The sequence below is a fragment of the Coregonus clupeaformis genome, chromosome 17, assembly GCF_020615455.1.
Source record: "Coregonus clupeaformis isolate EN_2021a chromosome 17, ASM2061545v1, whole genome shotgun sequence".
Lineage (NCBI taxonomy): Eukaryota > Metazoa > Chordata > Actinopteri > Salmoniformes > Salmonidae > Coregonus > Coregonus clupeaformis.
Window position 1 is genome coordinate 14460418 of NC_059208.1, and position 16494 is coordinate 14476911.

Below are 16494 nucleotides of genomic sequence, written 5' to 3' on the forward strand. Positions count from 1 at the left end.
TAGATTAGATGGTGGTACAGGTTAACATGGAGCAGAGAGGTTACATTAGATTAGATGGTGGTACATGTTAACATGGAGCAGAGAGGTTACATTGAGATTAGATGGTGGTACAGGTTAACATGGAGCAGAGAGGTTACATTAGATTAGATGGTGGTACATGTTAACATGGAGCAGAGAGGTTACATTGAGATTAGATGGTGGTACAGGTTAACATGGAGCAGAGAGGTTACATTAGATTAGATGGTGGTACAGGTTAACATGGAGCAGAGAGGTTACATTAGATTATATGGAGGTACAGGTTAACAAGGAGCAGAGTGGTTACATTATATTAGATGGTGGTACAGGTTAACATGGAGCAGAGAGGTTACATTAGATTAGATGGAGGTACAGGTTAACATGGAGCAGAGAGGTTACATTAGATTAGATGGTGGTACAGGTTAACATGGAGCAGAGAGGTTACATTAGATCAGATGGAGGTACAATACAGTAACTGGCATGCTGCTCACCAGACACATGATCACAAAAACATAGACAATCAGAATGACATGTTCCAGGACAACGGTTCACATCCGGCTAGAAGGACCAATCTGCAGTAGGCCATAAAGTCAGATCCAGTTTGTGGTTTTATACATGCACCCAACATTACAATACACGTCTGTTGTCTTGACTTCAGAGTCTGCTCTCCTGCAGCTCTGTTGTCTTGACTTCAGAGTCTGCTCTCCTGCAGCTCTGTTGTCTTGACTTCAGAGTCTGCTCTCCTGCAGCTCTGTTGTCTTGACTTCAGAGTCTGCTCTCCTGCAGCTCTGTTGTCTTGACTTCAGAGTCTGCTCTCCTGCAGCTCTGAGGACAATATATCATCAAGATGAAGTTTGTCGATACTGTAACTTGTCATGTGTCCTTCTGTACAACACTTGTGAGTGGTGTCTTGTGTGACTGTGAAGTTTATGAGAGAGAAACATATCATTATGTAGTGAACATGAGACCGTGCTAACTAAAAGGAGACTTGAGACAATAGGTCTCTGGATGGTACGGAGCAACATTTAGATTTTTTACATTTTAGTCATTTAACAGACGCTCTTATCCAGAGCGACTTACAGGAGCAATTAGGGTTAAGTGCCTTGCTCAAGGGCACATCGACAGATTTTTCACCTAGTCGGCTCGGGGATTAGAACCAGCGACCTTTCGGTTACTGGCACAACGCTCTTAACCACTAAGCTACCTGCCGTCAGAGGGGTGTCAGTCCCATATGTTAAAGGCATTAGACGGATACCATCAGACCCTCAGCAGACACATCCGCCACCCCTCTGTACTGTCCCGGACCACTGAAGGCCAGTTGTTGTTGTTGTGGGGTATTTAAGGTGTCTCTGTGTCTCTCTCCACTTAATGTGTTTTGAGTTTGGAAAACTATCTCACTGGGAGGCATGGTCCCAAGGAAACGAAACGGATCCTGAAGAGCTGAGCCAAAACTTCACCATGTTACTGAAGGCAGGGGGGAGGCAGGAACTGTGTGTGTGTGTGTGTGAGGCAGGGACTGAGACAGGGGCTGTGTGTGATCAACAGAGGGGGGCTTTGGGTGTAACTTAGGGAGTGTATGTGTGTGTCAGTGTCTCTCTACTCTAACACCCTGAAGACTGTTGATCTAATGTCCTGCTACCCAGGTCAAGGACCATGAGACTGTTTATCTAATGTCCTCCTACCCAGGTCAAGGACCATGAGACTGTTTATCTAATGTCCTCCTACCCAGGTCAAGGACCATGAGACAGCAGACTGTTGATCTAATGTCCTCCTACCCAGGTCAAGGACCATGAGACTGTTTATCTAATGTCCTCCTACCCAGGTCAAGGACCATGAGACTGTTGATCTAATGTCCTCCTACCCAGGTCAAGGACCATGAGACAGCAGACTGTTGATCTAATGTCCTCCTACCCAGGTCAAGGACCATGAGACAGCAGACTGTTGATCTAATGTCCTCCTACCCAGGTCAAGGACCATGAGACAGCAGACTGTTGATCTAATGTCCTCCTACCCAGGTCAAGGACCATGAGACAGCAGACTGATGATCTAATGTCCTCCTACCCAGGTCAAGGACCATGAGACAGCAGACTGTTGATCTAATGTCCTCCTACCCAGGTCAAGGACCATGAGACAGCAGACTGTTGATCTAATGTCCTCCTACCCAGGTCAAGGACCATGAGACTGTTTATCTAATGTCCTCCTACCCAGGTCAAGGACCATGAGACTGTTGATCTAATGTCCTCCTACCCAGGTCAAGGACCATGAGACAGCAGACTGATGATCTAATGTCCTCCTACCCAGGTCAAGGACCATGAGACTGTTTATCTAATGTCCTCCTACCCAGGTCAAGGACCATGAGACTGTTGATCTAATGTCCTCCTACCCAGGTCAAGGACCATGAGACAGCAGACTGATGATCTAATGTCCTCCTACCCAGGTCAAGGACCATGAGACAGCAGACTGTTGATCTAATGTCCTCCTACCCAGGTCAAGGACCAGAGACAGCAGACTGTTGATCTAATGTCCTCCTACCCAGGTCAAGGACCATGAGACAGCAGACTGTTGATCTAATGTCCTCCTACCCAGGTCAAGGACCATGAGACAGCAGACTGATGATCTAATGTCCTCCTACCCAGGTCAAGGACCATGAGACAGCAGACTGTTGATCTAATGTCCTCCTACCCAGGTCAAGGACCATGAGACAGCAGACTGTTGATCTAATGTCCTCCTACCCAGGTCAAGGACCATGAGACAGCAGACTGATGATCTAATGTCCTCCTACCCAGGTCAAGGACCATGAGACTGTTGATCTAATGTCCTCCTACCCAGGTCAAGGACCATGAGACTGTTGATCTAATGTCCTCCTACCCAGGTCAAGGACCATGAGACTGTTGATCTAATGTCCTCCTACCCAGGTCAAGGACCATGAGACTGTTGATCTAATGTCCTCCTACCCAGGTCAAGGACCATGAGACTGTTGATCTAATGTCCTCCTACCCAGGTCAAGGACCATGAGACTGTTGATCTAATGTCCTCCTACCCAGGTCAAGGACCATGAGACTGTTGATCTAATGTCCTCCTACCCAGGTCAAGGACCATGAGACTGTTTATCTAATGTCCTCCTACCCAGGTCAAGGACCATGAGACAGCAGACTGTCCTGGCTATCCACACACACCCTGCTGTGGTATAGTACAGACAGAGAGACTGACAGACAGACAGACAGACATGGGTTAGAGATATGATCCAGGCTGACTCTCTCTCTGACAGGAGCAACTGGAAACCATTTTGATTTGAGCTACATTGTTGGCTCATCACAGAGTGGGGTCTGATTTAGGGTGTGGGTTTGTCTCTGGCAGACACTATCTGACCACCACGTCCATCATTTATATCATTTAGAACTCCTCTAACAAACTGCTATCGATTAGAGGCCCCATCGTAACAGAGTTACTCCATCCAGAACAGTCCTAACAGAGTACAGGGCTGGGGTATAGAGCTGGAGCTGGAGGAGAGGGGCTGGAGCTGAGGGAGAGGGGCTGGAGTACAGGGCTGGGGGAGAGGGGCTGGAGTACAGGGCTGGGGGAGAGGGGCTGGGGTACAGGGCTGGGGGAGAGGGGCTGGGGTACAGGGCTGGGGTATAGAGCTGGAGCTGGGGATGACGGGCTGGGATACAGGGCTGTGGCTGCGGTATCGAGCTGGAGCTGGGGTGTAGGGGTGAGGGAGTGGGCTGGAGTATCAGGCTGGAGTATCAAGCTGGAGGTATAAGGGCTGGGGGAGCGAGGGCCTCCATTGGCAGGTCCTTGTTCCAGCTAGCTAGCTGAGGGATTAGGCAGGGTCTTGTTTCAGAGACCTAGTGCCATCTGTTCTCCACCCTCCTCCTCCTCCCCTCCTCCTCCTCCTCCTCCTCCTCTGTTGAACTATAAATGCACCTCTACGTTGGGGACTGTCCGGCCAGAGGACTTCAGCCTCCACTGCTTTTCATTATCACAGGATCCAGTAACACACTGTCAACTTAATCCCTCTTTACTCCATGTCTCCCCTGGCAGAGGGATGCCATGACCATATAAAAAGCCCAGATGTTGCCTGGAGGACAGGGTCTTCACCTCGCTGTGTGGCTGGTTCTACACTGCTCTGGGTTCTCATTCTCTCTATCTCGCTCCCTCCCCCTCTAACCCTGCCCCTAGTGGCATCCTGTGTGTTACCCTGGTCCATTAATATCCAGCTGCCATGGAGAACCAACAGAGTAGCAGAAAATGTCCCTGTCTGTCTGTCTGTCTGTGATCACTCATGCCCCCCCCTATCTCCCCCGAGTGCAATTCCCATTGAGTTATGGAGGCAGCCTTAGCTGTGAATATACGTACGGGAATCACAATCTTTATAATCAGAAAATTCTAAGGTATCTGTTTCTGTGGTCTGAGGTTTGAAGCAGTGTGGAGGGGTCTGATAGAAAAACTAGGGCTCTATCCCAAATGGCACCCTATTCCCTATATAGCGCACTAAGTTGCCATTTGTGACACGCCTAACCCAGAGGACATGATATAGCTTCCGGTACCTCCATCACCACCAGTGATCTGTTAGTAATATAAGTCCTTCCGTCTCACAACACATCAGGAACCACTATCTGTGTTCTGTAGTGACACGTGATACCTCTAGAAATGTATGAGAAACATCTAGAAACCTACAACAACGGAAGAAAAACGTCCATTTCTATTTTAGCCAGAAACCAAAGAACCTTCTGAACTGTTGCTTCTGGAGCTGCGGAGCTGGGGGAGCTGGGGGAGCTGGGGAGCTGGGGGAGCTGGGGAGCTGGGGAGCTGGGGGAGCTGCGGAGCTGGGGAGCTGGGGAGCTGGGGAGCTGGGGGAGCTGGGGGAGCTGGGGGGCTGCGGAAGCTGGGGAGCTGGGGGAGCTGGGGAGCTGGGGGAGCTGGGGAGCTGGGGAGCTGGGGAGATGGGGAGATGGGGGAGCTGCGGAGCTGGGGGAGCTGGGGAGCTGGGGGAGCTGGGAGCTGGGGGAGCTGGGGAGCTGGGGGAGCTGGGGGAGCTGGGGAGCTGGGGGAGCTGGGGAGCTGCGGAGCTGGGGAGCTGGGGGAGCTGGGGGAGCTGGGGAGCTGGGGGAGCTGCGGAGCTGGGGAGCTGGGGGAGCTGGGGAGCTGGGGGAGCTGGAGAGCTGGGGAGCTCCGGTCCCAATGTTTCAGTGCTGTGGAAGAGAAGAGCTCTACTGACTAAGAGCTCGTCCCAAATGGCACCCTATTCCCTATATAGCGCACTACTTTTCCAGTGTCCCCCTGATTCGCCACAACAAAGTCCGCCTGATTGAACACAGGAAACGGCCCAAGATGCATCACTGTTGAGGACTCCAACCCATAACCACAACGTAACCAAGGAGGAATAACCCATAGGGCTCTGATCAAAAGTAGTACACTATATAGCGAATAGGGTGCCATTTGGAAACACAGCCTGGGTCAGGCTAGGAACAAACGTTTCAGTGGGTCTCCATAAACATCAGTCCGACTAGTGAACGTGAAGCCCTGCACCAAGTGGACATGGTGTTTACAGTAAACAACAGAATGAACACTTAGTGATAAATCTCTTTTAGACAGGCGAGATGTCAGAACCCCACGGCAAAAAAATATTCATCCTCCAACTAGGGATTAGCTTTCATAGCAACACAACTCTCTCTCTCTCTCTCTCTCTCTCTCTCTCTCTCTCTGCTTTGCATCGTTTTTTCCATTGTTTTTCCATGCTGAGTGTTTTTGACTGTGTTTATCAAAGTCAACACATCAAAAATGGATGAAAGCTGAAAAGCTGGTGAGAATCAGAGCGGCCCGCAGCGTCAAGAATGTTCTCACTGCGGAGTTATGTAGATTTGAGTAAACAAGTGCAAATTGTTGAGGTTTTAATTAAAATATTTGACAATCATTTTATCTGAAGTAACCCTATATAACATCTGTAGAGCAGATGCGTTTAAGAGCCCAGAGAAACTCTGTCCTCCCCCGCTCCCTCCCTCAATCCCCACCCCCTCTAACCCCCTCTGTTCTTCTCAGTACAGGGAACAGAAGTGACTCTCAGAGTTTCCACACCCCAATATGCCTTTCTACCCATCTCCTGTTATTGGCCCTATAGTAGGTTGACACTGCCAGGACATATCTTGGACCTCCCTCCCCCCAGTGACAGAACTCTCTGGTCCAGGTACCAACCATAACATGTTAATGTGTTGAACAGTGACAGAACTCTCTGGTCCAGGTACCAACCATAACATGTTAATGTGTTGAACAGTGACAGAACGCTCTGGTCCAGGTACCAACCATAACATGTTAATGTGTTGAACAGTGACAGAACTCTCTGGTCCAGGTACCAACCATAACATGTTAATGTGATGAACAGTGACAGAACTCTCTGGTCCAGGTACCAACCATAACATGTTAATGTGTTGAACAGTGACAGAACTCTCTGAGTCAGGTACCAACCATAACATGTTAATGTGTTGAACAGTGACAGAACTCTCTGGTCAGGTACCAACCATAACATGTTAATGTGTTGAACAGTGACAGAACTCTCTGGTCCAGGTACCAACCATAACATGTTAATGTGTTGAACAGTGACAGAACTCTCTGGTCCAGGTACCAACCATAACATGTTAATGTGTTGAACAGTGACAGAACTCTCTGGTCCAGGTACCAACCATAACATGTTAGTGTGTTGAACAGTGACAGAACTCTCTGGTCCAGGTACCAACCATAACATGTTAATGTGTTGAACAGTGACAGAACTCTCTCTGGTCCAGGTACCAACCATAACATGTTAATGTGTTGAACAGTGACAGAACTCTCTGGTCCAGGTACCAACCATAACATGTTAATGTGTTGAACAGTGACAGAACTCTCTGGTCCAGGTACCAACCATAACATGTTAATGTGTTGAACAGTGACAGAACTCTCTGGTCCAGGTACCAACCATAACATGTTAATGTGTTGAACAGTGACAGAACTCTCTGGTCCAGGTACCAACCATAACATGTTAATGTGTTGAACAGTGACAGAACTCTCTGGTCCAGGTACCAACCATAACATGTTAATGTGTTGAACAGTGACAGAACTCTCTGGTCCAGGTACCAACCATAACATGTTAATGTGTTGAACAGTGACAGAACTCTCTGGTCCAGGTACCAACCATAACATGTTAATGTGTTGAACAGTGACAGAACTCTCTGGTCCAGGTACCAACCATAACATGTTAATGTGTTGAACAGTGACAGAACTCTCTGGTCCAGGTACCAACCATAACATGTTAATGTGTTGAACAGTGACAGAACTCTCTGGTCCAGGTACCAACCATAACATGTTAATGTGTTGAACAGTGACAGAACTCTCTGGTCCAGGTACCAACCATAACATGTTAATGTGTTGAACAGTGACAGAACTCTCTGGTCCAGGTACCAACCATAACATGTTAATGTGTTGAACAGTGACAGAACGCTCTGGTCAGGTACCAACCATAACATGTTAATGTGTTGAACAGTGACAGAACTCTCTGGTCCAAGTACCAACCATAACATGTTAATTTGATGAACAGTGACAGAACTCTCTGGTCCAGGTACCAACCATAACATGTTAATGTGATGAACAGTGACAGAACTCTTTGGTCCAGGTACCAACCATAACATGTCAGTGTGTTGAACAGTGACAGAACTCTCTGGTCCAGGTACCAACCATAACATGTTAATGTGTTGAACAGTGACAGAACTCTCTGGTCCAGGTATCAACCATAACATGTTAATGTGTTGAACAGTGACAGAACTCTCTGGTCCAGGTACCAACCATAACATGTTAATGTGTTGAACAGTGACAGAACTCTCTGGTCCAGGTACCAACCATAACATGTTAATGTGTTGAACAGTGACAGAACGCTCTGGTCCAGGTACCAACCATAACATGTTAATGTGTTGAACAGTGACAGAACTCTCTGGTCCAAGTACCAACCATAACATGTTAATTTGATGAACAGTGACAGAACTCTCTGGTCCAGGTACCAACCATAACATGTTAATGTGATGAACAGTGACAGAACTCTTTGGTCCAGGTACCAACCATAACATGTCAGTGTGTTAAACAGTGACAGAACTCTCTGGTCCAGGTACCAACCATAACATGTTAATGTGATGAACAGTGACATAACTCTCTGGTCCAGGTACCAACCATAACATGTCAGTGTGTTAAACAGTGACAGAACTCTCTGGTCCAGGTACCAACCATAACATGTTAATGTGATGAACAGTGACAGAACTCTCTGGTCCAGGTACCAACCATAACATGTTAATGTGATGAACAGTGACAGAACTCTCTGGTCCAGGTACCAACCATAACATGTTAATGTGTTGAACAGTGACAGAACTCTCTGGTCCAGGTACCAACCATAACATGTTAATGTGATGAACAGTGACAGAACTCTTTGGTCCAGGTACCAACCATAACATGTCAGTGTGTTAAACAGTGACAGAACTCTCTGGTCCAGGTACCAACCATAACATGTTAATGTGATGAACAGTGACAGAACTCTCTGGTCCAGGTACCAACCATAACATGTCAGTGTGTTAAACAGTGACAGAACTCTCTGGTCCAGGTACCAACCATAACATGTTAATGTGATGAACAGCGACAGGTCTTCTTGATGTGCATGACACAACACCAATGCAGCCGTTGTTTTTGGCGGACGGTGGTTTACGTGCGTACAGAGAAACAGAGAAACGGTATTGGATCTGAGAGAGTAGCTCTTTGGCTTTTCCTCCTCTTCTCTCAACACAGCTTTAGGGAGGCAACCTTGACAAACCCTCTGGAAACATCAAAACACCACATGGAGATTAACAAACAATATAAACAGCAGAAACAGAGAGCTTTACTCAGAGAGGTCTGGTCAGGACTGGTCTGAGAACATTATCCACTCCTAACGTCAGAGTAACATTCTGTTAAGTGAGGTTCAGCCCTCTGGTCTGGGTATTGGAGGACACAGGAACTAGACTGCATCCAAAATATCACCCTATTCCCTATAAAGTGCACTACTTTTGACCAGAGCCCTATGGGGTAGTGCACTACTTTTGACCAGAGCCCTATGGGGTAGTGCACTAGATAGTGAAAAGGGTGCCATTTGGGAAACAGACAATATCTAGTCTGAACAGGAACAGGTCATTCCCCCATGGTAATGTCGTGGTTACGGGCCGGAGAACACAACAGTGATGCATCATGGTCCGTTTCCTGTGTTCTATCAGGCGAACCAGAACCACAGAGACCTTTGCCCTTCCAGCTACGCCTCACCCAGGTCACATGACAGGGGCTTGGACTCTACAAATCTTTCATTGAGAGTATTTTAACCTTGTGTACTGTTTGGTGGTTTGGTAATACCGCTGTCAGCCAGAAAAATATGTTGAGAAGGATTATAGCCACAGAAAGCAAGGTACCAGGAGTCAGACAGACAGGCTTGATGAGATCTTTAAGGTCAGGTCAGACCCAAGCCACCCCCTGTGCCTGGACTTTGAACTACTCCCCTCTGGGTGCAGGTATAGGGCAGCCCCCTGCCTGCAGGAAAAACAAGACTACATAATTATTTGTGTAATATCTCTCCTAATCAGCTGGTTAATGTTCCTATCACTAAGGAGTGATATCTCTCCTAATCAGCTGGTTAATGTTCCTATCACTAAGGTGGGATATCTCTCCTAATCAGCTGGTTAATGTTCCTATCACTAAGGTGGGATATCTCTCCTAATCTGCTGGTTAATGTTCCTATCACTAAGGTGTGATATCTCTCCTAAACAGCTGGTTAATGTTCCTATCACTAAGGTGTGATATCTCTCCTAATCAGCTGGTTAATGTTCCTATCACTAAGCTGGATATCTCTCCTAATCAGCTGGTTAATGTTCCTATCACTAAGGTGTGATATCTCTCCTAAACAGCTGGTTAATGTTCCTATCACTAAGCTGGATATCTCTCCTAATCAGCTGGTTAATGTTCCTATCACTAAGGTGTGATATCTCTCCTAAACAGCTGGTTAATGTTCCTATCACTAAGGTGTGATATCTCTCCTAAACAGCTGGTTAATGTTCCTATCACTAAGGAGTGATATCTCTCCTAAACAGCTGGTTAATGTTCCTATCACTAAAGTGGGATATCTCTCGTAATCATCTGGTTAATGTTCCTATCACTAAGGTGTGATATCTCTCCTAATCAGCTGGTTAATGTTCCTATCACTAAGGTGTGATATCTCTCCTAATCAGCTGGTTAATGTTCCTATCACTAAGCTGGATATCTCTCCTAATCAGCTGGTTAATGTTCCTATCACTAAGGTGTGATATCTCTCTAAACAGCTGGTTAATGTTCCTATCACTAAGGTGTGATATCTCTCCTAATCAGCTGGTTAATGTTCCTATCACTAAGGTGTGATATCTCTCCTAATCAGCTGGTTAATGTTCCTATCACTAAGCTGGATATCTCTCCTAATCAGCTGGTTAATGTTCCTATCACTAAGGTGTGATATCTCTCCTAAACAGCTGGTTAATGTTCCTATCACTAAGGTGTGATATCTCTCCTAATCAGCTGGTTAATGTTCCTATCACTAAGGTGTGATATCTCTCCTAATCAGCTGGTTAATGTTCCTATCACTAAAGTGTGATATCTCTCCTAAACAGCTGGTTAATGTTCCTATCACTAAAGTGTGTTATCTCTCCTAAACAGCTGGTTAATGTTCCTATCACTAAGGTGTGATATCTCTCCTAATCAGCGGGTTAATGTTCCTATCACTAAGGTGTGATATCTCTCCTAATCAGCTGGTTAATGTTCCTATCACTAAAGTGTGATATCTCTCCTAAACAGCTGGTTAATGTTCCTATCACTAAAGTGTGTTATCTCTCCTAAACAGCTGGTTAATGTTCCTATCACTAAGGTGTGATATCTCTCCTAAACAGCTGGTTAATGTTCCTATCACTAAGGTGTGACATCTCTCCTAATCAGCTGGTTAATGTTCCTATCACTAAAGTGTGATATCTCTCCTAAACAGCTGGTTAATGTTCCTATCACTAAAGTGTGTTATCTCTCCTAAACAGCTGGTTAATGTTCCTATCACTAAGGTGTGATATCTCTCCTAATCAGCGGGTTAATGTTCCTATCACTAAGGTGTGATATCTCTCTTAAACAGCTGGTTAATGTTCCTATCACTAAGGAGTGATACTTCTCCTAATCAGCTGGTTAATGTTCCTATCACTAAGGAGTGATACTTCTTCTAATCAGCTGGTTAATGTTCCTATCACTAAGCTGGATATCTCTCCTAATTCATTTTATATTTTAGTCATTTTAGCAGACGCTCTTATCCAGAGCGACTTACAGTTAGTGAGTGCATACATTTTTCATACTAATCAGCTGGTTAATGATCCTATCCACCCAGTAAGGTCAGCAGGCTGCTCTTCTTTCAGCTGTATATACTCTATATAACTGGCATCAAGCTGGATTGCCAATTAGTTGCTTACTGTATGTATTGGTCTGGTCATTTCCTGAACACCACTATGAACATGACACTGCAACACATTGTCCCCAAAGGAACAAAGTCAGTAAAGTAAAGTTCCTCTCTGAGGTCAGAAAACAAGCTGTGTCACTTCAGGTCCTGTTATGACCTTGCATGGCTCATAGTACTGTAATGGGACTTCACTTCCCAGGTGCCTCAAGGTGTACTCCTCAAAGAACAGAGGTAGAGGAACCTGAGCTGCCCCTGAGACAATAAAATCGAGAGAGAGAGAGAGAGAGAGAGGGGAGCTGCATTTTCCAACTGTTTAAAGAAAATACGGAAGAAGCTCTTACCGTCTAGCTTGGGCCCAGTCTTCATGTTCATGGTACCCTTCATGGCCGACACCGACCAGGTCAGGCTGGGCCGGGCAGGGTGCGACTCGGTCTCCATGACAACCACGATCTGGGTGGTGCGTAGGGACACCTTGTGGAAGGGTGCCAAGGACCTCAGGGAGCTGAGGTGGGAGGGGTCGGGCCGAGGGTGGGAGGTGGAGGAGGTCCTACTGGGGGAGGAATGAGGGGTGGAGGGGGGTTTGGGAGCCTCCCAGTAGTGTTCAGGTAGGACCTTCCTCAGGTAGGCCTTGGCCTGCTCCAGTTTCACCAGTGTAGGGTTCACCTTCAGGGGCCGGGAAAGCTCCACGTTCAGCTCCGCTGGAGGAACAGGAGAGAGAGTTTCCTTAATACAAAATATTAACAGAAGAGAGACAGGAGAGAGAGTTACCGTAATACAAAATATGAACAGAAGAGAGACAGGAGAGAGAGTTACCGTAATACAAAATATGAACAGAAGAGAGAGAGGAAAGAGAGTTACCGTAATACAAAATATGAACAGAAGAGAGAGAGGAGAGAGAGTTACCGTAATACAAAATATTAACAAAAGAGAGACAGGAGAGAGAGTTACCGTAATACAAATTATTAACAGAAGAGAGAGAGGAGAGAGAGTTACCGTAATACAAAATATGAACAGAAGAGAGACAGGAGAGAGAGATACCGTAATACAAAATATGAACAGAAGAGAGACAGGAGAGAAAGTTACCGTAATACAAAATATGAACAGAAGAGAGACAGGTGAGAGAGTTACCGTAATACAAAATATGAACAGAAGAGAGAGAGGAGAGAGAGATACCGTAATACAAAATATGAACAGAAGAGAGACAGGAGAGAAAGTTACCGTAATACAAAATATGAACAGAAGAGAGAGAGGAGAGAGAGTTACCGTAATACAAAATATGAAGAGAAGAGAGAGAGGAGAGAGAGATACCGTAATACAAAATATGAACAGAAGAGAGACAGGAGAGAAAGTTACCGTAATACAAAATATGAACAGAAGAGAGACAGGAGAGAGAGTTACCGTAATACAAAATATGAACAGAATAGCTTTATCTTTTATGTTCCATGTGGAAATTAGCCACATTGTTTATGAGCAGAGAGGTTGCTGAGCTCTAAGCAGGTCAGTTTAGGTGAAGAGAGAGTAGAGAGAGATCTTTCCTAAGAGGAGACGTCGTAGAGGCAGATCTTTCCTAAGAGGAGTCGTCAGTTTAGGTGGAGAGAGAGTAGAGAGAGATCTTTCCTACGAGGAGGTGTCAGTTTAGGTGGAGAGAGAGCAGAGGGAGATCTTTCCTAAGAGGAGGGGTCAGTTTAGGTGGAGAGAGAGCAGAGGGAGATCTTTCCTAAGAGAAGGGGTCAGTTTAGGTGGAGAGAGAGTAGAGGGAGATCTTTCCTAAGAGGAAGGGTCAGTTTAGGTGGAGAGAGAGGAGAGGGAGATCTTTCCTAAGAGGAGGGGTCAGTTTAGGTGGAGAGAGAGTGTGACACTCTGGCTCCGGGACTTTTATATTTGAGCCAGGGTGTATTTGTTTTGTTGGGGTTTGGTTTGGTTATGTTGGGTTTTGGGTGTATTTCTTGTTTGCAGTTCGGTGGGGTTCTTTTCTAGGTTTGGTCAATGACTCCCAATCGGAGGTAACGAGTGTCAGCTGTCGGCTCGTTATCTCTGATTGGGAGCCATATTTATTCTGATTGTTTTCCTGTGGGAATTGTGGGTTTTTGTTCCATGTTCTGTCAGTATTGCAGAGGACTTCACGAATCGTTCTTGCTTTGTTGTTTTGTTCCAGACTTTGAATTAATAAAGTCATGTTCGCTCAACGCGCTGCGCTTTGGTCTACTCATTTGGAAGACGTTCGTGACAGAAAAACCCACCATAAAAGGACCAAGCAGCGTGTCAAGCGGCAACAGGATTTATGGACGCCTATCAAGGATTCATGGACATGGGAGGAGATACTGGATGGAAAGGGTCCTTGGGCACAACCGGGAGAATATCGCCGCCCTCGTGAAGAGCTGGAGGGAGCTAAAGCCGAGAGGAGGTGGTATGAGGAGGCAGCACGGAGTCGAGGCTGGAAGCCCGTGGTACTACCCAAAAATTTCTTGGGGGGGCTAAAGGGGAGTGTGGCGAGTCAGGTAGGAGACCTGCGCCTACTCCCTGGACTGACCGTGGAGAGCGAGAGTACGGGCAGACACCGTGTTACGCAGTAGAGCGCATGGTGTCTCCTGTACGCAGGCATAGCCCGGTTCGGTCATTCCAGCTCCACGTATCGCCGGGCTAGGATTGAGCATTGAGCCGGATGTCATGAAGCCGGCCCAACGCATCAGGCCACCAGTGCGCTCCTCGGGCGGCTTACATGGCACCAGCCTTACGCATGGTGTCCCGGTTCGCCTACATAGCCCGGTGCGGGTTATTCCTCCCTTCCCGTACTGGTCGGGGCGACGGGAGTATACAACCAGGTAAGGTTGGGCAGGCTCAGTGCTCAAGGGAGCCAGTACGCCTGCACGGTCCGGTATTTCCGGCGCCACCTCCCCGCTCCAGTCCAGTACCACCAGTGCCTACACCACGCACCAAGCCTCCTGTGTGTCCCCAGAGTCCTGTGCGTCCTGTTGCTGCTCCCCGCACCTAGCCCTGAGATGCGTGTCCTCAGCCCGGGACCACCAGTTCGGCACCACGCACTAGGCCTGTATGTGCGTTCCCAGGGTCCAGCATGCCCTGTTGCTTCTCCCCGCACTAGCCCTGAGATGCGTGTCCTCAGCCCGGTACCTCCAGTTCCGGCACCACGCACCAGGCCTGCAGTGCGCCTCCGACGGCCAGAGTCTGCCGTCTGCCCAACGGGCCTGAACTGCCCGTCTGCCCAACGGCGCCTGAACTGCCCGTCTGCCCACCGGCGCCTGAACTGCCCGTCTGCCCAACGGCGCTTGAACTGCCCGTCTGCCCAACGGCGCCTGAACTGCCTGTCTGCCCAACGCCGTCTGAACTGTCCGTCTGCCAAGCGCTGCATAAGCCGCCCGTCTGCCAGAGCCTTCAGAGCCGTCCGCCAGACCGAGCCGCTTAGAGCCTTCCGCCAGACAGGATCAGCCAGAGCCTTCCGGCCAGACAGGATCAGCCAGAGCCTTCCGCCAGACCGGAGCCGCTGAGAGCCTTCCGCCAGACAGGATCAGCCAGAGCCTTCCGCCAGACAGGATCAGCCAGAGCCTTCCGCCAGACAGGAGCCGCTAGAGCCTTCCGCCAGACAGGATCAGCCAGAGCCTTCCGCCAGACAGGATCAGCCAGAGCCTTCCGCCAGACAGGATCAGCCAGAGCCTTTCGCCAGACAGGATCAGCCAGAGCCTTTCGCCAGACAGGATCAGCCCAGAGCCTTCCGCCAGACAGGATCAGCCAGATCCTTCAGCCAGCCATGAGCAGCCAGATCCGTCGGCCAGCCACGAGCAGCCAGATCCGTCGGCCAGCCATGAGCAGCCAGATCCGTCGGCCAGCCATGAGCAGCCAGATCCGTCAGCCAGCCATGAGCAGCCAGATCCGTCAGCCAGCCGCGAGCAGCCAGATCCGTCGGCCAGCCATGAGCAGCCAGATCCGTCGCCAGCCATGAGCAGCCAGATCCGTCGGCCAGCCATGAGCAGCCAGATCCGTCAGCCAGCCATGAGCAGCCGGATCCGTCAGCCAGCCATGAGCAGCCAGATCCTTCAGCCTGCCGCGAGCCGTCCAGCCAGGATCCGCCAGAGCCGTCCAGCAAGGATCCGCCAGAGCCAGCCAGCCAGGATCCGCCATTGAGTCCGGTGCTGTCCCTTAGCCCGGTGCTGCCCTTATCCTGGTGCTGCCCCTTAGTCCGGTACTGCCCCTTAGTCGGTGCTGCCCCTTAGTCCGGTGCTGCCCGTTAATCCGGTGCCGCCCCTTAATCCAGTGGGGTTTAGTTGGGGGGTGGTCATATGGAGGAGGCTACGGAAGCGGATAGTGACTAAGGTGGGGTGGGGACCACGACCAGGGCCAGAGCCGCCACCGTGGACAGACGCCCACCCAGACCCTCCCATAGAGTGTATGCTGGGTCGCCCGGAGTTCGCACCTTTCAGGGGGTACTGTGACACTCTGGCTCGGGACTTTTATATTTGAGCCAGGGCGTATTTGTTTTGTTGGGGTTTAGTTTGGTTATGTTGGGTTTTGGGTGTATTTCTTGTTTGCAGTTCGGTGGGGGTTCTTTTCTAGGTTTGGTCAATGACTCCCAATCGGAGGTAACGAGTGTCAGCTGTCGGCTCGTTATCTCTGATTGGGAGCCATATTTATTCTGATTGTTTTCCTGTGGGAATTGTGGGTTTTTGTTCCATGTTCTGTCAGTATTGCAGAGGACTTCACGAATCGTTCTTGTTTTGTTGTTTTGTTCCAGACTTTGAATTAATAAAGTCATGTTCGCTCAACGCGCTGCGCTTTGGTCTACTCATTTGGAAGACGTTCGTGACAGAGAGCAGAGAGAGATCTTTCCTAAGAGGAGGGGTCAGTTTAGGTGGAGAGAGAGAGCAGAGGGAGATCTTTCCTAAGAGGAGGGGTCAGTTTAGGTGGAGAGAGAGCAGAGGGAGATCTTTCCTAAGAGGAGGGGTCAGTTTAGGTGGAGAGAGAGCAGAGGGAGA

General features: G+C 48.5%; 1 protein-coding gene across 1 annotated transcript in view; it reads right to left on the bottom strand.

Moving 5' to 3' along the window:
• The window catches only part of LOC121585310 (vacuolar protein sorting-associated protein 13B-like), a 719687-nt gene that overhangs the window by 148229 nt on the left and 554964 nt on the right, over nucleotides 1-16494 (bottom strand). The window contains exon 37 of the mRNA XM_045226113.1: nucleotides 11851-12207. Within this exon, the coding sequence (XP_045082048.1) occupies nucleotides 11851-12207 (357 nt within the window). The remainder of the gene's footprint in view (nucleotides 1-11850; nucleotides 12208-16494) is intronic.